The 12124-nt window shown below is 34.0% G+C and overlaps 1 protein-coding gene across 1 annotated transcript; it reads left to right on the top strand.

Annotated features, from left to right (window-relative positions):
* Window positions 1–582: 582 nt before the first annotated feature.
* LOC129299777 (threonine--tRNA ligase, mitochondrial 1-like) lies at window positions 583–11482 on the top strand. Its single transcript, XM_054938248.1, is given in 21 exon segments — window positions 583–888; window positions 1000–1237; window positions 1318–1377; window positions 2269–2358; window positions 3310–3384; window positions 3506–3634; window positions 3720–3809; window positions 4105–4193; window positions 4280–4292; window positions 4294–4377; window positions 4458–4544; window positions 4891–4975; window positions 5838–5932; window positions 6428–6460; window positions 6550–6636; window positions 8331–8423; window positions 9126–9218; window positions 9302–9523; window positions 9912–9983; window positions 10342–10413; window positions 11107–11482. Coding segments are annotated over 21 exon segments (2166 nt in total). The 5' UTR covers window positions 583–625; the 3' UTR covers window positions 11203–11482.
* The last annotated feature ends 642 nt before the right edge of the window (window positions 11483–12124 follow it).

The raw sequence follows: 12124 nt of genomic DNA, 5'->3' as shown, positions 1-12124 counted from the left end.
TCTCATTTTACATGAAAAGATGAACTATTAGTTATTTTTTTAGTTTATTTTTCACAATTTTCTTTAAATAACTGGTACACATGGGAGAAAAATATTTTGAAAGATAAGTTTACTATTTAATAATAATAAATTATACTTTTTTAAGACATTATTAATAATTTATTTTAATTTTTTATTTAAATATAGATAACACTAAAAAATTATTTTATTTTCAAACAAAATTAATAATTTATTTTTGAGTTTAATAAAGTAGTTAGATACTTACATAGAGATATTTTATACAAGACATATGGATAATACATGGATGATTATGTGTAATAATATATTTTTTTTGATTTTATTCATAAGTTATTTTTAATATATTTAATAATTGTCTTAAAATTTAATAAATTTTTATCACTATTTTATAATAAAAATAAAAAAATATTTTTAATAATTTTTTTAGTATTTAATAAGAATAAAAGTATAGGTAAATATAAAAATAATAAAATATTTATACATAGAATTAAAATTAATTTCTTATCAAACCGAGTATTATTACCACAGTTTTTTTAAGAAAAAAAAAACCCTAAACCTCAGGTTGGCGTCAAAAACAGCAGTCTCCAGTTCCCATGGTGGCTGTGCTATGTGCTATCCAACACTAATCCGCTTCCGCCGTTACGCTTCTTCGACTTCTGCATTTTCCCCTTTTCTGCTTCGTAAGGCTCTGCCTTTTGCCTCCTTCTCCTCCGCTTCGCAATCCACATTTCAAGCATCGGCAGCCATGGTGGCTCATGCCAAAGACGAAGTCTATCTCAACACCGTCATCCCCAAGCGCATCCAACTCTTCGAGACCATCAAAGCTCAGCAACTCGTTCAACGCCAATCCCTTCCCGCCGATCCCATCAAGTAAATTAGTCTACTTATCTTATTGGTAATGGGGAATTCTTATACTGTTTCTTCCGTTTTTGACTTTTTGTTACTGGGTGATGTGTGTTTCTCTTATCTTCGAATGAAAAGGATAACTTTGCCGGACAAGAATGTCAAGGAAGGGAAGAAATGGGTGACCTCACCCCTGGATATTGCCAGGGAGATTTCCAAGAATTTGGCTGCTAATGCTTTGATTGCCAAAGTGAATGGGGTCCTATGGGACATGACAAGGCCCTTGGAAGGTGATTGTGAGCTTCAGATTTTCAAATTTGAAGACGATGAAGGACGTGACACTTTCTGGCATTCCAGTGCTCACATTTTGGGGCAGGTGCTGTACTTGAGACTTGGTTTCTATGAAAATTCAATATTTGGCTCGGAATGGACTTAAGTCTCATCGTTATTGCGCAGGCCCTTGAGGTGGAGTATGGATGCAAGCTCTGCATTGGACCCTGCACCACTAGAGGAGAGGTTTGTTGTAAACTTACTATTATACTTACGTATTTCTAATTAACTTTTTTAATTTGTTTTTTGGGCCTTTATTTTGTATTGTATGTTATGAGTGTTGGTACTCTCGAATGTTTATGCTAAACTTTTATTCATTGACGCACATAGTTTGTCTATTCAAACGGAATAAAATTCATGCGGACAATGTTTTTATCTGAGTGAGCCACTCAGATATTGTGGAATGGTAGATATGAGTTATAATGGAAGTACTAAAATCATTGCAGGTTTAAAATGATTATGAGTTTTGAATTACATTGCTGTTAATGTAGTAGCATCCATTGTTGGGGGCACTACAATTTATGCGTCTGCTTTGATAAGAAAATGATACATTGCTTTGAATAATGTTGATTATGTGATATGAATTAACCTCACAAAGGAGCATCATGGGGGCCTTTTCTTCTTTATGGTAAATTTTATAGTCACATCTTTCCCAAAGTCACTTATGATATATTTTTATCTGATTGTTGTGGGTGTCTGAGATTCTGGTGTGAGGTTTTTCCTATGCTTATTTGGATATTGTTTTAAAGAGTTAAATTGCAACTGACTTTGGATTAACTCATTTATATAAAAAGGCAAAGAGAAGAAAATGAATGATACTTGAATATGGCAAGGTATCTGGAGTTTTTCCCTTTTACACTGTCCATTCAAACAACTGTAGTTTGCATGTGATTCTGATGTTCCATTTGATGCTAGCTCTTTTTATCGGAAAAAAAAAACAATGCTAGTACTTTGTATTATATAGAGATATTCTTAATTAAAAAGACGTACATGTTTTCCTTCTCATCTTTGCATGGGTTGTCATTTTTGTGAAATGGAGTGGTGGTTAGCTAATGACATAGTAAAAATTCCTTGCAGGGATTCTATTATGATGCGTTTTATGGTGACTTGAGTTTGAATGACGATCACTTTAAGCAGATAGAATCTGGGGCTTCAAAGGCTGTTGCGGTATTTCTATTTATTCTCATATCTGCGTCTCCTTTTCATTATTATTATTGATACTACTGTTGTGGTCACTAGCACTTTATAAAAGGTTTGCTGATCATATTAATTTCTCCCTGTTCAATTGATTTTATTATAGAGATGTAAGAGCAAAAAAGGGTCTTTGTAAATGTAAAACTTTTGCTTATGCTCTCTCCATCCCTTTTTATAAGGTATTTTCAACTGTTTTATGCAACAACAACAACAACAACAACAAGCCTTTATCCCACTAGGTGGGGTCGGCTACATGGATTGCAAGACGCCATGTGCTCTATTTATTAATTAAAATGGTATAAACGTATGTCAATGTTCCATTTTTGCCCCTATTTATTAGAAGACTCCTTTTCAAAGCATAATTAATTCTTTTTGCAATTTTCAAGGGACTAAGGGGTAAAATGATCCAACCATTAAAAAATTTGACAAAATCCCTTATATTGTGAATTAGAGAGAGGTTCTGGAAGGCCTCTTATAAAAAGGACGGAGGTAGTATTTCTATAGCTGATATTCTTATGCTTGCAAATAGAGATATTTTTGCTGGTTGTACTGTCATTTCTTTTTTTTTTTCTGAGAAAGATTTCTTGATGGTCCATGTGGTTGGACGGTGAAGGGGAAGAATGGGTTGACTAGATGCGTCAAACGTCCAAGTGGTGTATAGAAGTCTTCAGTCACAACAATCTGTTGCACATTTTTTAATTGGAAACTAAAATTGAATACAATTCATTTTGAACTTCGTGAGTTGTTTGTTAAATTCGTCATCAATTTCTTATTTACTCAAGGTCTTTTGTTCACAGTACTTCTCAACTGTAGTTTATTGCTACGTGGAATACTGAGTTTTGATTTTGTGCATGATATTGCTTATAGGTTATCATTATCAATGCTTTTCTGTTGTATATGATCAGTGGTAGTTCTTATTTTCAGGAGAAACAACCATTTGAACGCATTGAAGTATCAAAGGATCAGGCACTTGAAATGTTTTCTGACAATAAGTTTAAGGCAAGTATAGTTGCTTTATTTTGATGGCATCACCTACCCGTATTATCTTTGGTGGCATCATTTCCTAGTTTCCTTCTATGGTGATTAATGATGCTGCAATTATTTTGGTTATCATGATCAGGTTGAAATCATCAATGATCTGCCTGCAGACAAAACTATCACAGTATACAGATGTGGTCCCTTGGTTGATCTGTGTCGTGGACCACATATACCTAACACATCCTTTGTGAAAGCACTTGCTTGTCTAAAGGTATATATTAGAGCTAGAGCTGACATATGAAACTTCTTCCATGCAACTCACATCGAAAGTCATCACTATGTTATTGCAATTCCAGGCTTCCTCAGCATATTGGAGAGGGGACAAAGACCGAGAAAGTTTGCAGAGAGTTTATGGGATATCTTATCCTGATCAAAAGAGTTTGAAGGTATTTTTTTGTTTTATTTTCTAATAATAAGAGGGTACTCTTTATTGGTATCTGGTCTTGCAAACTGAGTTGATTGACCAAACCATCTGCAGCAATACCTTCTAGCACCCAACCACAAAATATTGTCACAAATCAAGTGTTACCTTGAACCTCCATCTTCTGAATAAAGAAGAGGAATTTTTTCTTCTGAAGCTTTTTCATGACTGAATGCATTTAAGAAAGGGTGTGCTCATGAAATTTCTATATATTGATTTTTGTCTTAGGTTTTATCTTTTAAAATGTCTTTTCTGTTCAGGAATATATCAACCGGTTGGAGGAGGCTAAAAAGTATGACCACAGATTGTTGGGTGTAAAACAGGAACTTATTCTGCATCATGAGTGGAGGTATAGTAAGTTTTTAATCATGTAATTTCAACTTTAATCAAGCTTCTCTGGTTGATGCCTTTTTAATCCATCGTTGCCAATATCAGCCCAGGAAGTTGGTTTTTTTCTTCCCCATGGCACTCGGATTTACAACAAACTGGTGGAATTTATTCGAAATCAATATAGGGAAAGAGGTTACCAAGAGGTTGAGTTTTATATTACAAGTTGTTTGCTGTGACAACAAATGATCTTCAAGAAAGATCTCTTAGTTTCTTGATTCATCAGGTTATATCTCCTAATGTTTATAATATGGAGCTGTGGGAGCAATCTGGACATGCTGCAAACTACAAGGAGAATATGTTTGTCTTTGAGGTACGCGTTCATGTCATATACACACTCATACGTGCACCCAACGATAGCACAAAAGGGAATGTTATTATAGAAGAATATAGAACAGAAAGAGATCAAATAATGTGAACTCATCTAGTGTTATAACTCCCCCAGGGCTCCATTACATGATTATATGAGAGGGAGGGAGTTAGACCACTGATTGACTAGCCAACCCCTTGATACTGTTCTGTTCTTAACTGCCAATAATAAACTTCAAGAACTTCTTACACATACTTAATAAGCCTTGCACAAACTCACAAACACATATCTTTGTGGGCAAGCTATCAAATTACATCTTACCATGTTATATTTATATGGTGTATTGTAGATTGAAAAGCAAGAGTTTGGGCTGAAACCAATGAATTGCCCAGGGCATTGCTTGATGTTTAAGCACAGAGTTCGCTCATACAGAGGTAATATCCATTCACACCAATGTTGATGTCGTGAAAAAGAGAATCTTTTATATTTTCTTAGATTTTCTGGGCTGGTCTGGATTTCAAACTGAATCGCAAAAGGTACAAATGATTGAGCCCTAACCTGAGAAAAGTTGATGAACATCATACTGGCTCTATTAAGATTTTAACTTATGTTTTAAGTGGGAATAATGATGGTTTCAACTGAGTTGATGAATTCGTTTCAGTTGAATGAAATGTTTAACTTCCGACTTTCCTTAAATTGAGATTTATGAAAGGAGATACAAAACTGTATAAGGAGAGTTTCATGTTGATTATATTGATGTACTCCCTCCAGTCCTTATTGTAGGACACTTTCAACTGTTTTGCGCATCTTAAAAAAAGTTAGTTTTTTTCTTGATGATATAAGAAAAATGCCATGAACTTTCATTTTTACCCTTGACTTAAACCATGATGCAACAACATTAAATATCTTCACACTAATTAATAAAGGGTAAAATTGGAAAAAGTGATTTAATTATTATAAGGTGTTCTACATTTTGGACTAAATTACTTATAGAAGGTGTCCTACAAATAGGACCGGAGGGAGCATGATGTAATTGTAATTAGGAACTGTCTTCTTTTTTATAATTTATTTTTAGTTTGCTTAAGTTTGTCAGCCTGCTATCATTCTTAGGAGTTGCATCCTTTTATGATCTATTGAACAAATAGAATCTTTTTTATTAGTTTGTTTCCCTGTTCCCATGAGTTTAGCATTATCAAATGATGCAGAATTTTTTTTATAGTTGGATTGCTAATGCAATATATTGCATATGGCATATTTGGCCATTGTCATCGTAAATATTTTTTAATGATCTTGCAGAACTTCCTCTTCGACTGGCTGATTTTGGGGTTTTACATCGGAATGAGGCTAGTGGTGCCTTGAGTGGATTGACACGTGTTAGGAGATTCCAGCAGGTATAACTTCTCACGCTGAACATATATGAACAATAAAATAATTATATTGTCCAGTTCCTAATCAGGGTTGCTTGCCATGTTTGTTTTATGAAACTCAATATCACCTTAAAGGCACACTGGGGTAGGCTTATATATAGCATTACTCTCTGTGGAAGAAGCCTTTTCAATTTGATTGGCACAGAGATATATATCTATATATATAATGCCTTGGGAGAATTTGAAAGCACTTGTTGGAGTCAGATGATGTTGTGAATTTCTTCTGAGAAGTAACAAGAGAGTCCTAGAGTTGGTAGGTTTTGGTTGAATCATGCTAGAGATTCTGGGCTTATGATGCTGAAGTTTTCATTTAGATTTTGTGAGGTTGATTTGTCAAAAAGTAAAATACGTATGGTTTTTCTTATTGTAAATCATGATAGGGGGATTATTACTGTATTCTTTGCTTGTGCGAGTAGCTTTTTGTTCTTTTCATATCTTTCAACTTATGCATTTTCACAGGATGATGCCCATATCTTCTGCAGGGAGTCCCAGGTCAGTTTAAATTTAAAAGTCGAACTGACAACAATTTTAAAGTCTGCTGTGAATTGAAGTTATATTTGTTAATATGATTCATTTTACAGGTAAAGGAGGAAGTGAGAGGCGCCTTGGACTTTATCAATTATGCCTATAAAGTATTTGGTTTCACCTATGATCTGAAGCTTTCCACGGTATGCTGTTACTTTTTACTGTTAATAATTTTCTTATCTGCCTATTTCAATGCTGGTAATACCATAGCAGAAATGCTTAGTTGAACCTTGCGCTCTTAATAGTCTCTCGTCTGGATTTGCGAAGAAGCTACCATCTGGTTGTCAATAAATCTCTTTATTTTAACACAACTGCATTTGGTAAACGGCTCTTGTTTTGGGATTTAATTTTGACTGTGTAGTTGGTTCAAATTCAAAATACTGCTGATTAATTGCTTCTCTGGTGGACTGCCGCCTTCACCCTGTGCGAAGAGATTGTGGAAGCTTGATAATCATGCTCCTTTCTCTGTCTCTCATGTTTATGAAGTATATCCCCAGGTCATGTTTATCCTGGAGTATTTTCTCTTTGGTAAATAATTCTTATCCTAAGAGATGCTCAGATTACGTGAGTGTTTTCTCTGATGAAAATCTTCCCACCATTACTTGAAATGAAAAGGCGCACTACATTGACCTCCTATATAACAAAAATAAGCTAACATTGTTTATTATTTTGACCAAAATTCCTTTATTATCTATTATCCAATGTTTTTAGAACCGATTGGATATTGAATTGGAGAGGCTAGCGGTTCATAGTTTGCATGGTCCAACCTAGTCGGATTGATGGTCAAACCAATGGCATAATAATTAAATTTAAAAAAAATATGTATATAATGATCTAAATATAAGAAATATATATGAAATTGCTACTTAATTTAAAAATAAAACCAATTTTAAGTTTATCATGATTTAACAAGCCACATGATACAACATAATATCAAATAATTAAAAAATGGGTCATTTTCTTTGAAAAATTGATAAGAAAAGAAAAAAGGGTCATTTTTTGAGCCGTCCAGTTTTTAATAACTGAATTTGGTTCCCAGTCCAAAGCAGTCTAATTTGGTCGAACTCTCCAAATAGTTTTTTCAGCTTGACCGAGCCATTAGCCTGATAGGTTGATGGCCCGACTATCTGGTCTAGTCTGGTTTTTTTAATCATTACTATTATCTATAAATTATATAGTATGACAAACATTAGTTGTCTTTGTCAATAAATTAAAAAAAAAAGTTATGATTTATTTATCTATTATCTATAGATTATACAGCATGACAAACATCATCCATAAATTATATACCTTCACTTTTTGAAACTCTTCTTAGATTTGTGGCTGGAAAATAATATACTCAAGCTTCATTATACTTCTTAATTTGACTTACAATTTAGACTTGTTTTGATGTATGTAATTTGCAACATGGCTTGTGTGAAGCTTTATGATTGTGTGCATGGTAACTTGCTTAGTAAAGCAGGCACTAAAGCAGGGGTGTACCTGATAACTTGTATGAAAAGAAGCGTACTATTATTGTGTTTATGCCTTAAGTTTTGATTAAATCTCTTGAGTAGTATGAAATACAATCATTCAATCTCCATTCATGCTTATATTTGATGGGGTGATTAAACAAGAAAACACCGATGTAGTTCAGGAAAATTAGATATATGCTGCCTTTCATGAAAGTTACTTTCATCGTTTTCATATTCTTTTAAATAGCAGCTTCATTGAAATAGCATTATTGGCTTATCAATCGCAACAGATTATAGTCATTTCCAGGTTCTGACCTATATTCATTTCTCTTTGGCTTCATTTAACAATTACTAACCCTACTTTACACGTTGAATATGAGTAGAGGCCAGAGAAATACCTTGGAGATTTAGCAACCTGGGAGAAGGCTGAAACTGCACTCAAAGAAGCTTTAGATGAGTTTGGAAAGCCTTGGCAGGTGATTATTACTCTTCTATTTGCAATAACGAGCCTTATCCAACTAGCCTTGAGCACAATGATTAATTTTTAAAAATATAAACAAGATGTTAATAATTGCATCTCTCATGACTATTTTTACAATGTTTATCACATGCCATAATAATCATTTATTAGTAGTTGTTAATAGATAGATTATGATCTGAATTGTTTTCTAAATTGGTGATATTTCTTTTACAAGCCATGGAATTAAATTATAATTTTTGAGGAATAAAATCAATAAATATGTTAATTTGATTTTCTTGATATATTTGACTTTGCATAGTACCTTTTGTCCTTATTTGTTCATATTTTGTATATATACCATGCCATCTCTTGACTTTCGTCAGTGAATTTGTTTCCATTACAAGGAATTATGATCTCTCTTCAGGACACTCCAGTCCTGGGTGAAAATTTCCAAAATTGAAATTTCAATTAATCTTGTCCTGAAATACATTTCTGCATGAAAAATGGAATTTTCTTTTTAGGCAAATTTAGATGTAGCTTAGATCTGCGGGCCTGGTTGCCAAAAGTGGCATACATGATGATTCTCTAACTGGCTGTTTAATGCTGACGAGATGGGTGCATGGTTAGCAGAACGTATTGCAGCTGCTATTCTTCCAACTCTGTTAAATCTATTGTGTTGTTTTATCATCTTAATGTTAATGCTATGAGTATCTTACAGTTAGATGAAGGAGACGGTGCATTCTATGGACCAAAGATAGATATCAGTGTATCTGATGCGTTGAGCAGGAAATTTCAGTGTGCAACTTTGCAGGTTCACTTCATTTGATTTAATTTATATTGACTCAGGTTGCATAATTTATTCACTGATAATTACATGAATGTGGTTCCTTGCAGCTTGACTTCCAGCTTCCTGATCGTTTCAAGTTGGAATACTCAGCTGAGGATGAAGCCAAAATTGAAAGACCTGTAATGATACACAGAGCTGTTCTAGGATCTGTTGAGCGCATGTTTGCTATATTATTGGAGCATTACAAGGGTAAATGGCCCTTCTGGCTCAGTCCTCGTCAAGCAATAGTTTGCCCTGTGTCAGAGAAATCACAGTCTTATGCAATTGAGGTACTTGGCTGTGTACATATTTGGCTTTGCCCTCTGCCTCATATTCTTATCGTAGAAGTATAAAAGGCACAGTTCGCTACTGTATCTCATATATCATGTGGAATCAATTTTATTTTCTTTTTAATTATCAGAAGCACTTTTTGTCATGTGCATAAAGCCATAATTCTATTAGTCGGCATAGAGCTGATTTGATGTCAATGATTCTCTTCATTTAAATGTAATTTTATTGTCTTTGGAATCGCTCTGTTGATCAAAGTCTGAGTTTAAATCTGTGTCAATCTAGTGTTCTAGCTTCTCTGATAATTCTTGTGGCTGGCTTGACCTTCTTTCATTTAAATATGATATTATTTTCCTTGGAATGACATTTTCTACTGCTTCAATTTTCTAGGTGCGGGATAAGATTCATCAAGCAGGTTATTATGTTGATGCTGATACAACTGATAGGAAGATTCAGAAGAAGGTACATATTGCCCAAAGCTTCCAGAACCCAAAATTTGATTATGCACCTGCCTGGCATTTGAAAGTCATTATGATCCCACGGATATATTTGGCATAATGTTTAAAATGTAGAGGACCATAGTTGTTCCAACTGTCATTCAACATATGGTGTACACTGTGTTCCACTAGAACCTTGGTTTGGTAGCCAACTTTTTCCCCCATTTCTTGGGTCTTGTTTGGAGGCGCTTACATGTCCTTTATCATGTAGTGATACGATCCTTTCTTCCTAACTGGCATATTTTTAATTATTTGTTGTCTTTAATCATTTAATTAAAACATTTGCAACTTGTGTTTAATAGTAGAGTTCTGGCCTGGTGCAGGTGCGTGAAGCTCAGTTAGCACAGTATAACTACATACTGGTAGTTGGAGAGGAGGAAGCTAAGACCGGACAGGTTTTTGCTATTTCTTATGCTATCTGATAAATTGATCCTTGATAGTATAATATTGAGTTTGCTAGCTACGTTCTCTCAACTTGTCATAACATTCTTAGCGCATGTGGAATAATTGAAGTCTCGAGGTTACTTTTGTTTGTGGGGGGTGAAAATTCTGGGTTACTCTTTAGTTGGGGACGTGTTATATCTATAGGAGATGGTTGGCAGTGGTATCTGATGAAATTTAAAGAGGTCAGGTGTGCTGAAGGATGCAAAACTTAAAAAGACCTTGAAGTTTCCATGAACACAAAATCCATGTGGAGACAATTATCATCTTTAGGTTCCCTTGCCAGTTACTATGAATTTTCTTCTAGGAAAGAAAAAATTGAGGGGTGTCATTATCCTATGTGATTGTTTTCAAGGAGAATGATAGTTAGATCCCAAAACATTGAATTAATTACACTTAGCTCCCTGACAATTTTCTGAAAGATGAGTTGAAAATTAAGAGTTTCAATTATAGATAATACATTTAAGCTTCGAGTATAATTTTTGGATTGTAACTATCTGAAATTCTGAATTGATATTTGTAATTTTTTTTTAAATATCAGGGACCTAACTGTCATTAATTCAATCTTCTGTGACTTAATTGTCATTCTCCCTAAATCATGTTACTCCTAGGCAATCAGGAAGCTAAACATTGACTTGTTTTTTCAGGTAAGTGTGCGGGTTAGGGATAACTCAGACCATAAGGTTATGAGTATTGAGAGCCTCCTCAAACTCTTCATTGATGAAGTCGCAGCTTTCCATTGATCCATTTCGTCTGAAAGTTGTTGAAGCAAATTTCATTCTTTTATATACACGTGTACATTATTTATAAATGCAACCATTATCAATTTAGCCTGTTTGACTTGACTTAATGTGGATGCAGACCACTCTGTTTTAGCCTTTCTTGCTCGCGGCACAATGCAAAGTGTATTTTGTTTGCTAGTGTTTGTTTATTAGGATTGAAGAAAGGATTCAGAAAAAAGGATACACACACACACATGTTGCCAACGGAAAAAAAGATATTATTCCTTGTGGTCTTTGAATACACGTCAGCGAACTACTTTTCATATATTAAAAAAAGTTGTTAGAGGTAGTTTAATTTCTTAATTTGTTCTAAATTGTAACTATTTGTCAGATTTGAACCCTGATAAAAGTTTATATTCTAATGATTAAAGAGCTTATTTTCTAACATAAATTTAATAAGGAGTTTATGGGAAACATTTTTTAATGATTTAGACATAGGGACCATAGGTATTCTCTAAAATTGGAAGCCAAAGGGAGTTTCTTTTTCACCCCTGCCATTGAATTTCCTTGAGATTTGTATGCAGTATTTTTTTTTTTGAAGGCCATAAATTCATGCAGGGTTTTAATTTGGGAAAATTTTAATTTAGATTCTTTGATCAAACATAATAAAAAGAAAGCCCGTAAAGTTTGAAACTTAACTGCATACAGTGAAATGAAATTAAAATGTTGAGGGAAATGATAGAATTAATTTTCTTTTCAATTAAAAAAACCTTATTCAATTAGAAGCGACCAAATTTTACAGTCAAGAGACAGCATCAACAGAATCTTCAAACTAGTGGGGAGCAATAAGAGGTTTTGCGGTGGAAAAGGAGGGAAGATGGTGGAAGGAGGGTTTTGGAAAAAGAGTTTGATGAAGTGCTTGGAGAGCTAGACATGGAGCAGT

This window comes from Prosopis cineraria, unplaced genomic scaffold (genome assembly GCF_029017545.1).
Source record: "Prosopis cineraria cultivar Desert tree isolate PC_DT_omini unplaced genomic scaffold, ASM2901754v1 PC1294, whole genome shotgun sequence".
NCBI classification, from domain to species: domain Eukaryota; kingdom Viridiplantae; phylum Streptophyta; class Magnoliopsida; order Fabales; family Fabaceae; genus Prosopis; species Prosopis cineraria.
This window is presented reverse-complemented; position numbering and strand designations above follow the sequence as displayed.